Source organism: Bufo gargarizans, chromosome 7, assembly GCF_014858855.1.
Source record: "Bufo gargarizans isolate SCDJY-AF-19 chromosome 7, ASM1485885v1, whole genome shotgun sequence".
NCBI classification, from domain to species: Eukaryota; Metazoa; Chordata; class Amphibia; order Anura; family Bufonidae; genus Bufo; species Bufo gargarizans.
Genome location: NC_058086.1, coordinates 44359783 through 44383678, shown reverse-complemented (window position 1 = coordinate 44383678; position 23896 = coordinate 44359783). Strand labels below are relative to the sequence as shown.

Sequence of the window (23896 nt, the reverse complement as noted above, 5' to 3'; positions counted from 1 at the left end):
CCATGTCCATATAATCCATATTATATTACCCCATGTCCATGTCACCATATTATCCATATTATATTACCCCATGTCCATATTACCATATTATGCATATTACCCCATGTCCATATACCGTAATACATATTACCCCATGTCCATATTATCCATATTATATTACCCCATGTCACCATATTATCCATATTATATTACCCCATGTCCATATTATCCATATTACCCCATGTCCATATGACAATAGTATCCATATTTCCCCATGTCCATATTATCCATATTACCCCATGTCCATATGACCATAGTATCCATATTACCCCATGTCCATATTATATTACCCCATATCCATGTCACCATATTATCCATATTACCATAGTATCCATTTTACCCCATGTCCATATTACCATATTATGCATATTACCCCATGTCCATATTATCATAGTATCCATATTACCCCATGTCCATATTATCCATATTACCCCATGTCCATATGACCATAGTATCCATATTACCCCATGTCCATATTATCCATATTATATTACCCCATATCCATGTCACCATATTATCCATATTACCATAGTATCCATTTTACCCCATGTCCATATTACCATATTATGCATATTACCCCATGTCCATATTATCCATATTACCCCATGTCCATATTACCATATTATCCATATTACCCCATGTCCATATTACCATAGTATCCATATTTCCCCATGTCCATATTACCATAGTATCCATATTTCCCCATGTCCATATTATCCATATTACCCCATGTCCATATTACCATAGTATCCATATTTCCCCATGTCCAATATTATCCATATTATATTACCCCATATCCATGTCACCATATTATCCATATTACCATAGTATCCATTTTACCCCATGTCCATATTACCATATTATGCATATTACCCCATGTCCATATTATCATAGTATCCATATTTCCCCATGTCCATATTATCCATATTACCCCATGTCCATATTACCATATTATGCATATTACCCCATGTCCATATTATCATAGTATCCATATTTCCCCATGTCCATATTATCCATATTACCCATGTCCATATTACCATAGTATCCATATTACCCCATGTCCATATTATCCATATTACCCCATGTCCATATTATCCATATTACCCCATGTCACCATATTATCCATGTCCATATTTCCATAGTATCCATATTACCTCATGCGCTATTTCATGGTAATGGCCCGCAGAACATCTGCAGCGTGGCGTGTAGTATCCTATGAGGTTTTAATTAGTAATGACTAAGCCTGATGCAATAAACCGGGGAGAATTTCACTCAAGGAGCGTTTTGCCTCCTTCTTTCATAAGCAATGACACAGGCCGCCTGTCTGCGGGGAGCGCTGCATTAATAACACATTCACTCCGTCTTTCTGTGAATTTAATCACTAGATTGAATTACCTTATATTCCTGCGCTTCTTCCCAGCAAAATAACAGATGTTGTTTCAATACAACTAATGAATGTGAACAACGTCTAACCCCGGGCTGCCTGATGCCACCTTGGTGCCCAAACTGATTAATAAAGGGGTTGTCTGCTATGGAAGCTGATCTCAGGGCGTCCGGCTGCTAAACCCCAAATGATCAACTCGAAAACCCCAGCTGCAAGTGTTCCGATTTCCTGCAGCGCCACCACAGGACAAATGAAGCATTACAACAAGTGCTCATCAAAGGGAGTCAGCCACCATGAAATTCACAGTTACATCAGGCACAATGCCTCGTAGGGTTAGCTCAGCTGATGGTAATTAGAGATGAGCGAATTTCATATTTTGAAATTCGTTCACGCTTCGTTTACTGGTAAAAGGTGAATTGCGTTATGGATTCCGTTACCACGGGCCACAACGCAATCCTATGACGGAATGCCTTTAGAGGCCTTCCGTTATTCATTCCGTCATAATGGAAGTCTATGGGCTACAAAACGGATCCGTCCTGTTACCGTTATGCAGGGGCGTCCTCTCCTGAATAACGGAAACGGGACGGATCCGTTTTGAAGCCCATAGACTTCTATTATGACGGAATGAATAACATTATGCATTCCGTCATAGAATTGCGTTATGGTCCGTGGTAACCAAATCCATAACACAATTCACCTTTTATCAATAAACTAAGTGTGAACGAATTTCATAACCTGAAATTCGCTCATCTCTAATTGTAATGATACCATTCACTTAGCGATCCGACACTAAACCACTGGACAGCAGGGACTGGGTCACTAAACCATAAACCACTGGACAGCAGGGAATGGGTCACTAAACCACTGGTCACCAGGGACTGGGTCACTAAACCACTGGTCACCAGGGACTGGGTCACTAAACCATAAACCACTGGACAGCAGGGACTGGGTCACTAAACCACTGGTCACCAAGGACTGGGTCACTAAACCACTGGTCACCAGGGACTGGGTCACTAAACCACTGGTCACCAGGGACTGGGTCACTAAACCACTGGTCACCAGGGACTGGGTCACTAAACCACTGGTCACCAGGGACTGGGTCACTAAACCACTGGTCACCAGGGACTGGGTCACTAAACCACTGGTCACCAGGGACTGGGTCACTAAACCACTGGTCACCAGGGACTGGGTCACTAAACCACTGGTCACCAGGGACTGGGTCACTAAACCACTGGTCACCAGGGACTGGGTCACTAAACCATAAACCACTGGACAGCAGGTACTGGGGACTGGGTCACTAATTCAATAGGCACTAGGGACTGGGTCACTAAACTATAAACCACTAGGCAGCAGAGACTGGGTCACTAACTACTGGACAGCAGGAACTGGTTCGCTAAAACAGTATCCAAAAAAGTCAAAGGAAGGGGAGCAGTTACATAGTAAAACTTAACTTTTAATGTATTCAAAAATACTTCTGTGACCGGGAGTTAAAATACCCCTTACAAACAAATATAGACAAACAGGTGCAGGACCTAAATTAGTGTGCCACCTAGAACACAGCGACACCAGGCTAGGTGCATACCACCCAGGGCATGGGGTCCCTGAATCCAAGTCCCATGAAAAGATGCCGGGATGGTAGGGACACTATGTAAAAAACACGGAATGGTCTTACCGGTTTAGTTGAGAACCTCACTATTCACAACAAGGTATGAAATGTCGGTAGAAAAAATGGTCACACCCTATGGGCTTCCCGGTACCATCCTATTACCCTGATCGGACACCCAGTTTAGCCTCTGGACACTTTGTGGAGGGCTGGATAGGGATCCTTGATCAGGGTGAGGTTCCGGACGGGGCCACCCCTTGTGGGGCACGGCCCCCGTGTTAGGTCCCTAGGGCTGAATAGGTCAAGTAGGGTGTAATAGGGACAGTTTATCTCTTTTTTGAGGCCTCCCCACTGCTACGATTGACCCAAGAACCGGATGCCTGCACCACTGTCTATACGTCTGGTACAGAGAAGCCCATAGGGTGTGACCATTTTTTCTACCGACATTTCATACCTTGTTGTGAATAGTGAGGTTCTCAACTAAACCGGTAAGACCATTCCGTGTTTTTTACATAGTGTCCCTACCGTCCCGGCATCTTTTCATGGGACTTGGATTCAGGGACCCCATGCCCTGGGCGGTATGCACCTAGCCTGGTGTGTCGCTGTGTTCTAGGTGGCACACTAATTTAGGTCCTGCACCTGTTTGTCTATATTTGTTTGTAAGGGGGTATTTTAACTCCTGGTCACGGGAGTATTTTTGAATACATTAAAAAGTTAAGTTTTACTATGTAACTGCTCCCCTTCCTTTGACTTTTTTGACTATCCTTGAGCAGTATCCAGGAAGAAGTGTACACGCACTTACTTATCCTGGCCAGACGACTCATCTGTTAAAACAGTATCCACCAGAGACTGGGCCACTGAACCACAGAACAGCAGGGACTGGGCCACTGAACCATAGAACAGCAGGGACTGGGCCACTGAACCACAGAACAGCAGGGACTGGGCCACTGAACCACAGAACAGCAGGGACTGGGTCACTAATTCACTGGACAGTAGGGACTGGGTCACTAAATCACTGGACAGTAGGGACTGGGTTACTAAATCACTGGACAGCAGGGACTGGGCCACTGAACCACAGAACAGCAGGGACTGGGCCACTGAACCACAGAACAGCAGGGACTGGGCCACTGAACCACAGAACAGCAGGGACTGGGCCACTGAACCACAGAACAGCAGGGACTGGGCCACTGAACCACAGAACAGCAGGGACTGGGCCACTGAACCACAGAACAGCAGGGACTGGGCCACTGAACCACAGAACAGCAGGGACTGGGCCACTGAACCACAGAACAGCAGGGACTGGGCCACTGAACCACAGAACAGCAGGGACTGGGCCACTGAACCACAGAACAGCAGGGACTGGGCCACTGAACCACAGAACAGCAGGGACTGGGCCACTGAACCACAGAACAGCAGGGACTGGGCCACTGAACCACAGAACAGCAGGGACTGGGCCACTGAACCACAGAACAGCAGGGACTGGGCCACTGAACCACAGAACAGCAGGGACTGGGCCACTGAACTACAGAACAGCAGGGACTGGGTCACTAAATCACTGGACAGCAGTTACTGGGGAACAGGTCCATGGGACACATGGAATTGGTATACTAACTGGTCGGCTGAGACTGGGGAAATACATACAGGTTCTAGGACATGAAACACCAGAATGTGGCACTAAACCACTGAAGAGCAGGGACTGGGTCACTAATCTATTGTACACCAAAGACCGGGCCATGAAACCACTGGTCACCAGGGACTGGGCCATGAAACCACTGGTCACCAGGGACTGGGCCATGAAACACTGGTTATCAGGGCAGCGTGATTACACCACGGAATTAGCAGCTGCTGCCATATCGGCGGTGCCATCGCTCGCCCTCCCTTCTCAGTATTGATGAGGACTGAGCTTCACTTCTGGGTTTTATTAGCATTTTGCCTGAATAAATGGCTGACGGATGAGTGTAACATGCGCAGGATTTGCTCCTGCTGTATTCTTGGCAGACGCGACGCTCCAGCTGTGATTGTAAAGCTGCTGACATTGAAGACACAGAGACAGCCCGCCCGAGGAAGGAGCCAGAAGATGGCCGCGGCCGTGTCACCGAGACCTGACGCACGTTACATTTTCTGAAAACGATTGTTACAAGTCCCTATGCAATAAGGGACTGAGACACAGTGAAGCCTGACTCATGGCAGACTGAAGGGAAAGGGCTTCATAGATCTACTTCAGTTCTGACATTTCCATCTCAAGCCCCAGTGGTCGCCCATTGTCGCTCATTCTCGACATTACCGGTCGTCAAAATCTGGACAAGGACAAGGACGAAAAGCTCCACTGACTGAAGTCTGAAGATGATGAAATGTAATTCACAAAACGTTCTGTTCAGTCCTTAGAAGGAGTGAGGGCGACCATGAGGAGGAGCGAGACTGGAGACAGAATGGAGCAGATGAATAGAAGAGACTGCGGACAGACAATGGTACCGTCACTACGGGATGAGTCAGAGCACAACCCCCACCATCTGCGGCTTGTGATTCACCCCCATTCCTTTACTAAATGTAAACTTCTAGACAAAACCTCTGCTGACAACCTTTATTATGTAAATCACTTGACCCTATTACGAGTCCCCAAAACATTATGAAGGATCGGAGGATGTGAAGTTGTTCAGTTTCAATGATTTCCAGGATCAAGTTACCCACATACATGTCATGTAGTCACTGTACACCCCATATAAGAACCCCATATGTAAGCACCCTATTACTCATGTATGCCCATTGTAAGCATTCTACATGTCAGAACTGCATGTTAGCACCCCATTACTGAGTGTCACTTCATGTAAGCACCCCATCACTGATATATGCACTATGTAAGCACCCCAGCACTTATATATGCACCATGTAAGCACCCCAGCACTTATATATGCACCATGTTAGCACCCCATCATTGATATATGCACCATGTCAGCACCCCATCACTGATATATGCACCATGTCAGCACCCCATCACTGATATATGCACCATGTAAGCATCCCATCACTGATATATGCACCATGTCAGCACCCCATCACTGATATATGCACCATGTAAGCACCCCATCACTGATATATGCACCATGTCAGCATCCCATCACTGATATATGCACCATGTAAGCACCCCATCACTGATATATGCACCATGTCAGCACCCCATCACTGATATATGCACCATGTAAGCACCCCATCACTGATATATGCACCATGTAAGCACCCCATCACTGATATATGCACCATGTCAGCACCCCATCACTGATATATGCACCATGTAAGCACCCCATCACTGATATATGCACCATGTAAGCACCCCATCACTGATATATGCACCATGTCAGCACCCCATCACTGATATATGCACCATGTAAGCACCCCATCACCGATATATGCACCATGTCAGCACCCCATCACTGATATATGCACCATGTCAGCACCCCATCACTGATATATGCACCATGTAAGCACCCCATCACCGATATATGCATCACATCAGCACCCCATCACCGATATATGCACCATGTCAGCACCCCATCACTGATATATACACCATGTCAGCACCCCATCACTGATATATGCACCATGTCAGCACCCCATCATTGATATATGCATCATGTGAGCACCCCATCACTGATATATGCATCATGTCAGCACCCCATCACTGATATATGCACCATGTCAACACCCCATCATTGATATATGCATCATGTGAGCACCCCATCACTGATATATGCACCATGTAAGCACCCCATCACTGATATATGCACCATGTAAGCACCCCATCACTGATATATGCACCATGTAAGCACCCCATCACTGATATATGCACCATGTCAGCACCCCATCACTGATATATGCACCATGTCAGCACCCCATCACTGATATATGCACCATGTAAGCACCCCATCACTGATATATGCACCATGTAAGCACCCCATCACTGATATATGCACCATGTAAGCACCCCATCACTGATATATGCATCACATCAGCACCCCATCACTGATATATGCACCATGTCAGCACCCCATCACTGATATATGCACCATGTCAGCACCCCATCACTGATATATGCACCATGTCAGCACCCCATCATTGATATATGCATCATGTGAGCACCCCATCACTGATATATGCATCATGTCAGCACCCCATCACTGATATATGCACCATGTCAACACCCCATCATTGATATATGCATCATGTGAGCACCCCATCACTGATATATGCATCATGTCAGCACCCCAGCAATGATATATGCACCATATCAGCACCCATCACTGATATATGCACCATGTAAGTACTCCATCACTGATATATGCACCATGTCAGCACCCCATCACTGATATATGCACCATGTAAGCACCCCATCACTGATATATGCACCATGTAATCACCCCATCACTGATATATGCACCATGTAATCACCCCATCACTGATATATGCACCATGTTAGCACCCCATCACTGATATATGCATCATGTCAGCACCCCAGCACTGATATATGCACCATGTCAGCACCCCATCACTGATATATGCATCATGTCAGCACCCCAGCACTGATATATGCACCATGTCAGCAACCATCACTGATATATGCACCATGTCAGCAACCATCACTGATATATGCACCATGTAAGCACCCCATCACTGATATATGCACCATGTCAGCACTCCATCACTGATATGTGCACCATGTCAGCACTCCATCACTGATATATGCACCATGTCAGCACCCCATCACTGATATATGCACCATGTCAGCACCCCATCATTGATATATGCACCATGTCAGCACCCCATCACTGATATATGCACCATGTCAGCACCCCATCACTGATATATGCACCATGTCAGCACCCCATCACTGATATATGCACCATGTCAGCACCCCATCATTGATATATGCACCATGTCAGCACCCCATCACTGATATATGCACCATGTAAGCACCCCATCACTGATATATGCACCATGTCAGCACCCCATCATTGATATATGCACCATGTCAGCACCCCATCACTGATTTATGCACCATGTCAGCACCCCATCATTGATATATGCACCATGTCAGCACCCCATCATTGATATATGCACCATGTCAGCACCCCATCACTGATATATGCACCATGTTAGCACCCCATCACTGATATATGCACCATGTAAGCACCCCATCACTGATATATGCACCATGTAAGCACCCCATCACTGATATATGCACCATGTGAGCACCCCATCACTGATATATGCACCATCCCATCACTGATATATGCACCATGTCAGCACCCCATCACTGATATATGCACCATGTCAGCACCCCAGCACTGATATATGCACCATGTCAGCAACCATCACTGATATATGCACCATGTCAGCACCCCAGCACTGATATATGCACCATGTCAGCACCCCAGCACTGATATATGCACCATGTCAGCACCCCAGCACTGATATATGCACCATGTCAGCACCTCATCACTAATATATGGACCATGTAAGCACCCCATCACTAATATATGCACCATGTCAGCTCCCCAGCACTGATATATGCACCATGTCAGCAACCCAGCACTGATATATGCACCATGTCAGCACCTCATCACTAATATATGCACCATGTCAGCACCCCATCACTGATATATGCACCCCATTACTCATGTATCCATCATGTAAGTAGACCTTTACTCATGTATGCCCATTGTAAGCATTCCGCATGTCAGAACTGCATGTTAGCACCCCATTACTGATTTATACACCATATAAGCACCCCATTTTTTATTTATCCATCTTGTAAACATCCCATTACTCAGTGTCACTCCATGTAAGCACCCCATCACTGATATATGCACCATGTAAGAACCCAATGACTCATCTAGCAGCTATATGAATGCATCAATGTATATAAAATATTAATGATGCAAAACAAGTTATAGTTTTTATGCAGTACACTTTTACCGTATAAGCAGCTCAAATTTTTTTGGTGGCCCCAGGAGACAGAACAATGCGACAATGTGGCCCTCAGACCAAAATAGGTTGTGCACCCCTGATCTACAGTAATTACCCCATTACTCATATCTTTATGTAAGCACCCCTCTATTCATGTTCCTATCTCACTATCCCTGAGTTACTCACCCAGCGCAGGCACGCATTCCTACACTCTGTGTATGTTTTATCGCTTGCTGCCTCCCAGGTACGTTTCTTTACTATTCAACAACGAGGAGACGTAATCGAAGTTTATAAGAACAATGCGAGGAAGTGTCAGGGACTTTGTTAGGATGTTCTGAATGGGAAGAACAATGTTACAGTCTATATACACATCTCATCAAAGCAAACAATTCATCATCAGCAACTTGTAGAACCTGACAAATCTCCATGTAACAAAAAGTTACAGTTTTTATTCTCCTTCCTTTTCAATATCCTTGTTTACATGCAGAGGCTGAAAACTCGTCCTGGCCTAGTCTTCCTTATACCACTACTGTTTGCTACAATGTATCAGTGTGAGTAACACAAGAGTAGCAGAAATGTCTGTCCTGTCCCCGGACTCCAGGCTGAAGGAGGATTTTCCTATGTTCCAACGAATACAACATTTAAAGATGTCGCCCCAGAAGCATTCTTTGAAGTGGTGAATATCTCAGCACTGCCTGGAGCACCATAAAATGACGCAGCACGGAGCCGGGTGGGATTTCTTGTCCACCATCTCCTGTAGGGCTGATTCACGCGACCGTGATCGGCCCAGGAGACACGGTCCGTGCGTCGGCCGCATCGTCCAGGCCGACCGCAGCTCCCCTGTCCTGATTTGACTTATATCATAGTAGTTTATGACAACAGTCAGTCTCTGTCTGATCATAGTAATAATGTACTGTACTCACATCATAATGTACAATAGACCATAATCATTCATCACTGTGATACAGTCAGTTTGGGTGAGGGGAGCTGCGGTCGACAAATGGACATTGTGACAGATCATGGTCATGTCAATCAGCCCTAACACTGATACACTGTAACAAGCCCATCAGCTGTGCAAATGCAGTCCTAAAATTCTCCAATAAGGTATATATATTGTATATATAGTCACAATCCTGCAAATTTTACAAGCAAAAAAAAAGTCGACCCTGAAATACAAATCTGGCAATGGACTAAAACTTGGATGATTATGCAGGAATGTAAAGTATTCCCTAACAGACCAAGTGACTTATCTAGCAGCAATGCATCAAACATCAGGAAAATGATGTTAAAGGGGTATCCGGGTGCATAATATTGATGACCTACCCTAGGGATAGGTCATTAATATCAGTTCTTCGGGGTCAGCTCCTGGCACCCCTATCGATCAGCTGTATTAAGAGGCAGTGGCACTCCTGTGGGCGCCGTGGCCTCCTCGCAGCTTACCAGGCACAGTGCCGTCCAGTGTATAGCGGCTGTGCTTGGTATTACGGTATCACAGTGTTATCGTTTAACACTGACAAACGTAAAGTTATGCACATGGGAAGGAATAATGCAAGTCACCCGTACATACTAAATGGTAAAACACTCGGTAACACTGACATGGAAAAGGATCTAGGAATTTTAATAAACAGCAAACTAAGCTGCAAAAACCAGTGTCAGGCAGCTGCTGCCAAGGCCAATAAGATAATGGGTTGCATCAGAAGGGGCATAGATGCCAGTGATAAGAACATAGTCCTACCACTTTACAAATCGCTAGTCAGACCACACATGGAGTACTGTGTACAGTTCTGGGCTCCAGTGAACAAGGCAGACATAGCAGAGCTGGAGAGGGTCCAGAGGAGGGCAACTAAAGTAATAACTGGAATGGGGCAACTACAGTACCCTGAAAGAATATCAAAATTAGGGTTATTCACCTTAGAAAAAAGACGAATGAGGGGAGATCCAATTAATATGTATAAATATATCAGGGGTCAGTACAGAGATCACTCCCATCATCTATTTATCCCCAGGACGGTGACTGTGACGAGGGGACATCCTCTGCGTCTGGAGGAAAGAAGGTTTGTACACAAACACAGAAGAGGATTCTTTACGGTAAGAGCAGTGAGACTATGGAGCTCTCTGCCTGAGGAGGTGGTGATGGCGAGTTCACTAAAAGAGTCCAGGAGGGGCCTGGATGTATTTCTGGAGCGTAATAATATTACAGGCTATAGCTACCAGAGAGGGGTCGCTGATCCAGGGAGTTATTCTGATGCCTGATTGCAGTCGGGAAGGAATTTTTTATTCCCTTAAAGTGGGAAAAATTGGCTTCTACCTCACAGTTTTTTTTTCTTGCCTTCCTCTGGATCAACTTGCAGGATAACAGGCCGAACTGGATGGACAAATGTCTTTTTTCGGCCTTATGTACTATGTTACTATGTTACCCCTATTGACTTGAATGGGACCCAGCGGCGCCTTGGCCGTATGACCGATGAATGTGACTGGCCACAGTACACACCCAATCGTAAGGGCTGCCTGAGGATAGGCCATCAATATCAAAATCTCAGAAAACTCCTTCAATTCCATTCAAATCATTCTAAAGAGAAGGTTTTTGTCCACTCCGTCATGTGAGATGCTACTTCAGATGGACGTGTAACTCTGCATTAAACATGATAAACTTGCTGACTGTTTGCAGCTGTAGAATGATTCTTGTCAGAAAACTAGAAAAAATCCCTGCGGACACAAGAAACATATCCTGGATTCTTAAGTGACTCCCTATACAATATGACTGCAAAATACTGACTCCTAAAAATGTCTCCAGCGGAGTCAATTTAAAATATTTAGTGTATTATACTGATGGCCTCTAGGGGGTAGCACATTACTTACTGCTAAATAAATTAAGAGTGACTGTGGAGTGTGCAGAAGGTGGAACGTATGCTATAAGCAGGGACAGTCTGAGCCTTCCTGTGCCCATAGATATCATATACGCAGCAGACAGAAAGACAGACTGCTCCAGGGGCAGAATGTTCACATCTTTGTAAGTGGTCAAAACGAGACAACCAATGCCAGCCACAGCAGAAGTCAGAGTTTTGGTAAGTGCCCCTTTACTTCCCATAAGTTTTAGTGGTTCTCCCAAAAAGTACTAGCAATAGACATCAGACCCCAGACCTGAGCCTTAAATACCTACCTCGGACAAGACCCCCAAATACATTAGATCTTTAAATAATTTGAAGCCCCAGACCAGACCCCCTAAATTAATTCAGACCCCTGATCAGACTTCTCAATCAATTCGAACCTCACAGAATCCTTTAAGACATCATTGTCTACTTAGGATGTTCTGTGACATCATTATCAACCCAAAATGTTCTGTGACATTATCAACCCAGAAAGCTTTATGACATCATTATCTATTCAGGGTGTTCTGTGACAAAATTATCTACTCAAGATGTTCTATGACATCACTATCAACCCAGAATTATCTGTGATATACTTTCCACTGAATGTCTGCTGACAAAATTGTGAACCAAGAATGTTCTGTGACTTCATCATCTGCCCCAAACATTGTGTGACATCATTGTCAACCAAAAGCGTTCCATGACATCCTTATCCACAAGTATTGTTTTGTGACATCACAACCAGCCCAGAATGCTCTGTGATGTCATTAGCCACTAAAAATGCACGAGGTTCAGTGGTCTTTTGCAAAAATCAAGTTCATGTTTCATAACAATAGTGAAAGTCCATTGATTGTTATTGTCGGTCATCATAGTTTCATATTTTTATATTTATTGTTCTGTTACACAAAGTTACTGGAATAACTGAATTCTATTCCAGCCAAATCCCATATCCTGTTCTGGAGCAGCGGGACTCAATATTTAGAAGTTTTCATATTTGGCAGGAAATTGTTATGTTTGTAAATTTTTGGTAACAAGGAGAGGAAACATCATATGAAAAAGAGTATTTGTCAGAATACCCAGGGTGCAACATGAGAGGCGGAGGATGGGCAAATTCTGGAGAAGAAGTCCGGATAATCCCCCACCGTGTGCATTAATAAGCATTGTTCTCCAGCTCTCAGAGGAATAGAAATTCAGGCTTGCTCTTTTTTCATCATTATCCGTAATGTGACCAAGTAAAATTCTAGAAATGACTGCTCCCTTGTGGGAAAGAATATAACTACTATAATACTGCCTCCTATGTACAAGAATATAACTACTATAATACTGCCTCCTATGTACAAGAATATAACTACTATAATACTGCCTCCTATGTACAAGAATATAACTACTATAATACTGCCTCCTATGTACAAGAATATAACTACTATAATACTGCCTCCTATGTACAAGAATATAACTACTATAATACTGCCTCCTATGTACAAGAATATAACTACTATAATACTGCCTCCTATGTACAAGAATATAACTACTATAATACTGCCTCCTATGTACAAGAATATAACTACTATAATACTGCTCCTATGTACAAGAATATAACTACTATATACTGCCTCCTATGTACAAGAATATAACTACTATAATACTGCCTCCTATGTACAAGAATATAACTACTATAATACTGCTCCTATGTACAAGAATATAACTACTATAATACTGCTCCTATGTACAAGAATATAACTACTATAATACTGCCTCCTATGTACAAGAATATAACTACTATAATACTGCCTCCTATGTACAGGAATATAACTGCTATAATACTGCTCCTATGTACAAGAATATAACTACTATAATACTGCTCCTATGTACAAGAATATAACTACTATAATACTGCTCCTATATACAAGAATATAACTACTATAATACTGCTCCTATGTACAGGAATATAACTACTATAATACTGCTCCTATGTACAAGAATATAACTACTATAATACTGCTCCTATGTACAAGAATATAACTACTATAATACTGCTCCTATGTACAAGAATATAACTACTATAATACTGCTCCTATGTACAAGAATATAACTACTATAATACTGCTCCTATGTACAAGAATATAACTACTATAATACTGCCTCTATGTACAAGAATATAACTACTATAATACTGCTCCTATGTACAAGAATATAACTACTATAATACTGCTCCTATGTACAAGAATATAACTACTATAATACTGCTCCTATGTACAAGAATATAACTACTATAATACTGCTCCTATGTACAAGAATATAACTACTATAATACTGCTCCTATGTACAAGAATATAACTACTATAATACTGCTCCTATGTACAAGAGTATAACTACTATAATACTGCTCCTATGTACAAGAATATAACTACTAGGGCGGAGTCTGACTGCTGACCTGAGCAGACGCATGTAGGAGAAGCTCCTCTCCATGCAATCCTGCAACCTGGTATATTCCGCACTATAGCCCAACAAAGTATGCGGAAAGTTGGCAAATACATCCCTAAAGACAAAATCGACTCTCCGAAACCGGATCGAGGGGCGTCAGACATGGAGAAGTACTTGAACAAGAAGCCCTCCGGCGCGGTGAGCGGGGCGTCCAAAATGGCGCCGCATGATCCAGACGACTGGTCACTAGACGCTGATGGTGCTAATGGAAGCCTCGAGGACGGGCCACAGCTCACAGGCATAGCGCCTATATCGAGGAGGTTTCTTCAACAGGCCCTTTTGTCGGCTATCGCCCCAGTGCTACACGACCTCCAAGAAATCAAGTCTGACATTAAACAGATCGGACACCGCGTGGAAGCGCTAGAAGGAAACCAAGCAGTCATACTCTCCTTTACCCGCTCTCTAGGAGAAAACACCGTGGCCTGCATGGACTCCTTAGACACAGCCTTCTCCCTCATTGAAGATCAGGAGAACCGCAGCAGGCGGAAAAACATTCGGCTGCGCGGCATACCAGAACTGATCCCGCATGAGGATTTACCTGAAGCGGCAGCCGCCATCTTTGCCACCCTTCTGAGCACAGAGAACGCAGCAGACATTGAAATTGAGCGTATTCACCGATCGCTCAGACCGAAACCTAAGGAGAACGAAAATCCTAGAGATGTCATCTGCGGCCTTCTGAAGTACACAGATAACGGCGGCCTTGCTGAAAGCAGCAAGGGAGCAAAAAGATCTCACCTACGAAGGGGCCACGATCCTGTTGTTCCCGGACTTAGCGCCAACGACGCTGAACAAAAGGAGAGTCCTCTGACCCCTTACAGACCACCTACGGCACATCAAGACACCATATAAGTGGCTGTTCCCCTTTGGCCTGACGTTTGCGGTCGGGGGCAGGAGGTGCACCATTCGGGTCCCAAAGGATCTAGCTGCGGCCTGGGAGTTGCTCCAGACCACCCCATTGGACATCCCATCGTGGCTGCCCTCGGCGGAGACAGGGATACCGCTGCCAGATCTGCCGGGAGTACAACGGTGGTCCAAAGCCATGCCGAGGAAGAAGATGGGTCCTGGTTTCAGAGACACATGAACTCTGCGGCCTAGGGGTTTACCCCGGTTGCTTATCGGTTTGTCTCTGTGTGGGCCATGTGTAGACAAAAGCGATTCCACACTTCCATTTTCGACCTAGCAAGTATTACTTTGCTTTATTATGTGGTTCCTGACAAAGTCATATATGCTTGTCCTGTTATGTATGCCTCTGTCCTGTCTCGGCCCCCTGTACTCCCCCTATACTCCCCATGACATGTTACCAGAATGTTTAGGAATTCTATATAATGGGCTATGTTAATTAATTAAGTATTCCATGGTGCTACACCGGGTTAACAGGTTCTGTTGGAGACTAAGGATCTGTATTCGACCTTAGATCCCCCCCACATGTCTCACACCAGGGGTACACTAGCGCAGTCCTGGTGTCAGCGCACTAACTGGGTGGACGGCATACTGACTGTATGCTCCTTTTTGGGAGTTGTCAGATGTATAAGTTCTACTATGTGGCCATATTCCTAAGTTATACAAGGAATAATGGCTATATTCCAGTTATACACAGTTTTGGATCTCTACTGCACAAGATGATAGGCTGCTGTTGGTGGGTTCATATGTACATGCGAGATGTCACGGATTAAATGCACATCTTTTAACGTAAGAGGGTTTAATACTCCACAGAAAAGATCACAAGTCCTACGTTTATTAAAGAAATCTCGCACGGACATATGCTTCTTTCAGGAGCTGCACTTCCGATCCACGAACGTTCCCACTCTCCAGAAGGGATATTTTAATAATTGGTTCCTTAGCACCTTCGACAAGGCTAAAAAAGGGGTCGGTATTGCCATTACCAAACGTGTACCTTTTACAATGACAGCCACATAGTCAGATGCAGAGGGCAGATTTGTTTTTGTAAAAGGGGTGATAGGTACCCAACCTGTAACACTAGCGAGCCTGTACAGCCCCAACAGGGGTCAGAGAGCCTGGATTTCACAGACACTTCAAGTTCTCAAGGCTTTTGCTGAAGGGATCTGTATTGTTGGCGGGGACCTTAATGTGGCCCTAAACCCCAGTATTGATACCTCAGACGGTTCCACTCAGCAAACGCAGACAACTCTTGGCTGTATTAATACGTGCATTTCAGATGCTAACTTGATTGATGCCTGGCACTTAGTACATCCCTCGGACAGGGACTATACCTTTTTCTCTGCCCCTCATAATGTTTATAAAAGATTAGACTACCTCCTGATCTTGAACTCCTGTATTGACATGGTTGAGCAGGCAGCGATTGACCCTATTACAATTTCGGACCATGCTCCGGTTTCAGTGGTTATACACATTTCTAGTCTACCCTCCCAAAGTAAACAATGGAGACTTAATGAGACCTTGATGGACAGGAGGGAGGTAGTGGATGCACTGTCACGGAGGCTGTCGTGGTTTTTTGAGGAGAATTTAACCCCAGATGTTCCTTTAACGACTGTGTGGGAAGCACATAAATCTGTCATGAGGGGGGAATTCATAGCTTTAGGTTGCAAAATTAAAAGGGAAAGGCAGCAAACTTTACAGTCCCTACTTAAAAGGATTACAGAGATAGAAGGTCTAGAGCCTTACAAGCTCAACAAGAGCTCCTCCTCCTGAGAGTGAAACTGAAAGACCATCTAAATATATGCCATGCTATGCGCAGTTCCGTTTTTTCTCTCATGGGGATAGAGGCTCGAAGTTGATGTCAGCTCTTGTCAAGCAAAGGAAAGACTCTATGTATATTCCTAGCATAAAATCTACAGACGGTAAATCTCTGCATAGAACGGCAGACATAGCTAAGGAATTCCAGAAATTCTATCAAAACCTGTACGGGATAGATAATAGTGCTAACCGCTCAGACTTAACTACGGATTCTGTGCTGGAAGATTTTCTGTCTCAATTAGATTTACCTAGCCTTAGCAGGGAAGAGGGATCCTTGCTGACTGTCCCAGTTACTGAAGATGAAGTAGGGAAAGTCCTAAAGTCAATGCCCATAGGGAAATGTCCTGGACCGGACGGATTTTCAGTGGGGTACTACAGGAAATTCACTAGTATTTTATGCCCGCAACTCACGACTTGGTGTAACTCTCTTCTCACAGGTGGACGCCTTCCTACCCAATCCCTAGAAGCTACAGTGACTATCTTGCCTAAACCTGGGAAGGACCACACGCTCTGCGGGAGTTACAGGCCCATATCTCTCCTGAATGTCGATATAAAGATCTGGGCTAAAATCTTGGCCTCTCGTCTTAGCTCCTTCCTCCCTAAATTGATTCACCCTGATCAAGCCGGTTTTGTACCGGGAAGAGAGGGGAACCATAACTCCTGCAGAGTCGTTACGGCCATTCAGTGGGCAAAGAAGCAAGGTACACCTCTGACTTTTCTGAGTGTTGATGCGGAGAAGGCCTTCGACCGGGTGAACTGGAGATTCATGGGGAAGACATTGCAGAGGTTTGGTATCCCTGAACAATTTCAAAGAGCTATTATTACCCTATACACCAACCCGAGTGCTAAAATTAGAGTAAATGGCACCCTATCGCCTTCTTTCCCCATACATAATGGCACCCGACTGTCACGGACGGTGTACAGGAAACAAGACAAAGCAACATGCATACAGTGAGGAACAGAAGTATTTGAACACCCTGCGATTTTGCAAGTTCTCCCACTTAGAAATCATGGAGGGGTCTGAACCTCACATTGTAGGTGCATTCCCACTCTGAGAGACAGAATAAAAAATAAAAAAAAAGGAAATCACATTGTATGATTTTTAAAGAATGTATTTGTCTTGCACTGCTGAACATAAGTATTTGATTACCTAAGAAACAGCAAGAATTCTGGCTCTCAAAGACCTGTTAATGTGCCTTTAAAAAGTCCACCTCTACTCCACTTATAAATCTAACTTAGTAGCACCTGTCTGAGCTCTTTACAGACCCCTGTCCACCCCACAGTCAATCAGATGACAACTACTACCATGGGCAAGACCAAAGAGCTCTCAAAAGACACCAGAGACAAAATTGTGGACTTTCACAAGGCTGGAAAGGGCTACGGGGCAATTGCCAAGCAGCTTGGTGAAAATAGATCAACTGTTGGAGCAATTGTTAGAAAATGGAAGAGGCTAAAGACGACTGTCAGTCTCCCTCGGACTGGGGCTCCATGCAAGATCTCACCTCGTGGGGTATCACTGATGATAAGAAAGGTGAGGAATCAGCCCAGAACTACAAGGGAGGAGCTGGTCAATGACATGAACAGAGCTGGGACCACAGTTCCTAAGGTCACTGTTGGTAGAACACTACGCCGTCATGGTTGAAAATCATGCATTGCACGGAAGGTTTCCCTGCTCAAGTCATCACATGTCCAGGCCCGTCTGAAGTCTGCCAATGACCATCTGGATGATCCAGAGGAGGCATGGGAGAAAGTCATGTGATCAGATGAGACCAAAGTAGAACTTTTTGGTCTAAACTTCACTCGTTGTGTTTGGAGAAAAAAGAAGGATGAGTTGCATCCCAAGAACACCATCCCTACTGTGAAGCATGGGGGGGTAACATCATGCTTTGGGGGGTCTTTTCTGCGAAGGGGACAGGACGACTGCACTGTTTTAAGGAGAGGATAAATGGGGCCATTAATTGTGAGATTTTGAGCAACAACCTCCCTCAGTCAGAGCATTGAAGATGGGTCGTGGCTGGGTCTTCCAACATGACAACGACCCGAAGCACACAACCAGGATAACCAATGATCGGCTCTGTAAGAAGCATATCAAGGTTCTGGAGTGGCCTAGCCAGTCTCCAGACCTAAATCCAATAGAACATCTTTGGAGGAAGCTGAAACTCTGTGTTGCTCAGCGACAGCCCCGAAACCTGACAGATCTAGATTAGATCAGTGTGGAGGAGTCGGCCGAAATCCCTGCTGCAGTGTGTGCAAACCTGGTCAAGAACTACAGGAAACGTTTGACCTCTGGAACTGCAAACAAAGGCTTCTGTACCAAATATTAACACAGATTTTCTCAGGTGTTCAAATACTTATGTTCAGCCGTGCAAGACAAATACATTCTTTAAAAATCATACAATGTGATTTCCAGAATTTTAATTTTTTTATTCTGTCTCTCAGAGTGGGAAGGCACCTACAATGTGAATTTCAGACCCCTCCATAATTTCTAAGTGGGAGAACTTGCAAAAGTGCAGGGTGTTCAAATACTTCTGTTCCTCACTGTATATGACTGAGTGGATCCAAAGCTAAGGAACCAAAAGGGAGACCCCTGCACAAGACCTGAGACTTTCCCTGGCTGCTCAGCCTATGCAAAGATCCGAAAGGTGGATGGTTGCATATCCACGTACCTCGACTATATAACCCCTGAACACCCTACAATAGTGAGGGGACACGACCACCGGCTCTCTACACCAGACACGGAGGGAGTCAGGGATCCAGCAAACAGAAAATAACAGATAAATGTTCAGCACTTAACTTTGTAGCAGACTGGAAAACAAGATCAGCATGCACACACACTCCAGGAAGTAGTAAAAGCCGCCCAGTAATGCACCATGGGGAGGAATTTAAAGGGAAGCAATCAGTCCAACTCCATGACAGCTGAAAGAGGCTAACGAGATGAGGAACTGAACAGCACAACAAAGAGAACTCAAGGAGGAGGTTCTGAAAGGCCTCTGTCAGAGCTTCTCAGCTGTCTGGTTGTGACAGTACCCCTCCCTCTATGAGTGGACTCCGGACACTCAGAGCCCACCTTCTCAGGATGGGACCTATGGAAAGCCCTGATGACACGAGAGGCCTTAATGTCCGTCACTGGGACCCACATCCTCTCCTCAGGACCATAACCCTCCCAATGAACAAGGTACTGAAGAGAACCGCGGACAAGACGAGAATCCACAATCCTAGAGACCTGAAATTCAAGATTCCCATCAACCATAATCGGAGGAGGAGGCAAAGGCGAGGGTACAATGGGTTGAACATAAGGTTTCAATAAGGACTTATGAAAAACATTATGGATCTTCCAAGTCTGAGGAAGATCAAGACGGTAGGCAACAGGATTGATGACAGACAGGATTTTGTAAGGCCCAATAAACCTAGGACCCAACTTCCAGGAGGGAACCTTCAATTTGATATTCTTGGTAGACAACCACACCAGATCACCAACATTCAGGTCCGGACCAAGCACACGTCTCTTATCTGCCACACGCTTATATCTCTCACTCATGCTCTTTAGATTATCCTGAATCTTTTGCCAAATAGATGACAAAGACGAGGAGAATCTGTCCTCATCAGGTAAACCAGAAGACCCCTCTCCCGAGAAAGTCCCAAACTGCGGATGAAACCCATATGCACCAAAAAATGGTGACTTATCAGAGGACTCCTGACGACGGTTATTTAAAGCAAACTCAGCAAGGGACAAAAAAGAACACCAATCCTCTTGATTCTCCGCCACAAAACAGCGCAGATATGTCTCCAGATTCTGATTGACGCGCTCTGTCTGGCCATTCGACTGCGGGTGGAAAGCAGAAGAGAATGACAACCAAACCCCCAAGCGAGAACAGAAAGCCTTCCAGAATCTGGAAACAAACTGCGTGCCCCTATCAGAGACTATGTCTGAAGGAATACCGTGCAATTTGACAATGTGATCAATAAATGCCTGCGCCAGTGTCTTAGCATTGGGCAAACCAGGAAAAGGGATGAAATGCACCATTTTGCTAAAACGGTCCACCACCACCAGAATCACAGTCTTCCCCGAGGAACGAGGCAGGTCCGTTATAAAGTCCATGGACAGATGTGTCTAAGGACGGGAAGGAATGGGTAAGGGAAGGAGAGGACCTGATGGCCGTGAATGAGGGACTTTAGCACGAGCGCAAGTCTCGCAGGCTGCCACAAAACCCTCAACCGACTTACGAAGCGCAGGCCACCAGAATCTCCGAGCGATGAGATCCAGTGTGGCTCTTGCCCCCGGGTGCCCAGCAAGGACTGTATCATGGTGTTCCTTAAAAATCTTGTGTCTTAAAGCGAGAGGCACAAACAACCTCCCAGGAGGACAAAGATCAGGAGCCTCTGACTGGGCCGCCTGCACCTCTGCCTCCAATTCAGAAAAAAGAGCAGAGACTACCACACCTTCAGCCAAAATGGGACCCGGGTCTTCAAAATTCCCGCCTCCCGGAAAACAACGTGACAGGGCATCTGCCTTCACATTCTTAACTACAGGGCGGAACGTGACCACAAAATTAAACCTAGAAAAGAACAAAGACCATCTGGCCTGTCTCGGGTTCAGACGCTTGGCTGACTCCAAGTAGGCCAGATTTTTATGGTCGGTAAATACGGTAATAGGGTGTCTGGCTCCCTCTAGCCAATGGCGCCATTCCTCAAAAGCCAACTTGATGGCCAACAATTCCCTATCTCCCACATTGTAATTTCTCTCTGCGGAGGAGAGTTTTTTCGAGAAAAAGGCACACGGTCGCCATTTGGCAGGAGAGGAACCCTGAGACAAGACCGCCCCCACACCCACCTCAGAAGCATCAACCTCAACTATGAAGGGTAAAGAAATATCAGGTTGCACCAAGATGGGAGCGGAAGCAAAACTCTCCTTGATATTACAAAAAGCCTTATGCGCCTCTACTGACCAAGAAGAAAAATCTACCCCCTTTCTGGTCATATCAGTGAGTGGTTTAACAATAGAGGAATAATTCAAAATAAACTTCCTGTAATAATTGGCAAAGCCCAAAAACCGCATCAGCGCCTTCTGATTCGCAGGAAGCTCCCACTCAAGCACAGCGCGGACCTTCTCGGGGTCCATGCGAAAACCAGAAGCGGAGAGAAGAAACCCCAGAAATTGAATTTCTGGAACCGCAAACACACATTTTTCCAGTTTCGCATATAATTTATTCTCCCGCAGGAAATGTTCCTTATGAGTCTTGAAATCAGGAGAAAAAATCAAAATGTCATCCAAATACACTAATACAAATTTTCCCATCAAATGATAAAAAATGCTGTTCACGAAATGCTGAAAAACGGCTGGGGCATTCATCAAACCAAAAGGCATAACCAAATTCTCAAAATGGCCCTCAGGGGTATTGAAGGCCGTCTTCCATTCGTCTCCTTCTCTGACCCTGACCAGGTTGTATGCCCCTCTTAGATCTAATTTGGAAAAGACTTTAGCCCCAACAACCTGGTTAAACAGGTCCAGGATCAGAGGAAGCGGATAAGGGTCACGAATAGTGATACTGTTCAGCTCCCTGAAATCCAGACAAGGTCTTAAAGAACCATCTTTTTTCTTAACAAAGAAAAAACCAGCGGCAACAGGTGACTTCGAGGGTCGTATGTGTCCTTTTCTCAGACTCTCAGAGATATAAGCACGCATAGCGATCCTCTCAGGTTGGGAAAGATTGTATAAACGAGATTTAGGCAGTTTGGCGCCTGGGATGAGATTAATAGGGCAATCGTACTCCCTGTGCGGGGGCAAATCCTGAACTCCACTCTCAGAGAAGACATCCAAAAATTCAGAGAGAAAAGATGGTACAGTCTTAGTAGCAACCTCAGAAACAGATGTCGTTAGGCAATTCTCTCTGCAAAAGTCACTCCAACCATTTATTTGCCTCGCTTGCCAATCAATGGTGGGGTTATGTTTAGTGAGCCAGGGTAGCCCCAACACTAGAGGAGTAGGCAAACCGCTAAGGACGAAACATGACACATCCTCAACATGAGCATCACTCACAATTAAACGAATATTGTGAACTATGCCCTTTGATGATTTCTGAGAAAGTGGAGCGGAATCAATAGCAAAAACAGGAATATCCTTTCCCAAAGTGCGCACCTGGAAACCATGAGTTATCGCAAATTGATTATCAATGAGATTGACCGCTGCTCCACTATCCACAAAAATCTCACAAAAAATGTTCTTGCTCTCTAGCGCCACCCTAGCCGGCAGGACAAAACGGGAACTACAAGCAAACTGAAAACCTTCAATTTCCGCCTCAACCCTGCCAATAGTAACAGACGGAACATTTTTAAAAGATTTTTTCCTGTTTGTTTCTTTTTTACTCCCAGAAAACTGCCTGAATCTCCTAGAGGGACAAATATTTGCCAAAAAAAAACCCTCCCATGCGAGCTGAATCTTCTATTGTCAGAAGCAATCAACCCCAGCTGCATAGGCTCCTGCTCAGAAGGGGCTGACAGCGACTGAGACCCCTGCGCACAGAATGGGACCGCTGCACTGTCCTGGGACTGAGTATGACAGGAAGGGGACATCTCTCCTCTCTCTCTAAGACGCCTGTCAATACGAACAGCCTGAGACATAGCAGAGGCCAAAGAAATAGGCCTCTCATGAAAGGCAAATGCATCTTTCAATCCCTCTGAAAGACCATGGAAAAATTGACTTCGGAGTGCAGCATCATTCCAACCAGTATCAACTGCCCATCTCCGAAATTCTGAGCAGTATATTTCTGCGGATTGTTTACCCTGGCATAATAGACGTAGTCTAGACTCAGCCAGAGCAATACGATCCGGATCATCATATATCTG

At 45.0% G+C, this 23896-nt stretch overlaps 1 protein-coding gene across 1 annotated transcript in view; it reads left to right on the top strand.

The window, feature by feature from the left end:
* The first annotated feature begins 11970 nt into the window (after window positions 1–11970).
* LEPR (leptin receptor) overlaps window positions 11971–23896 on the top strand; it is a 93991-nt gene continuing 82065 nt past the window's right edge. The window contains exon 1 of the mRNA XM_044302143.1: window positions 11971–12052. Coding sequence (XP_044158078.1) covers window positions 12023–12052 — 30 coding nt within the window. The 5' untranslated portion in view covers window positions 11971–12022. The remainder of the gene's footprint in view (window positions 12053–23896) is intronic.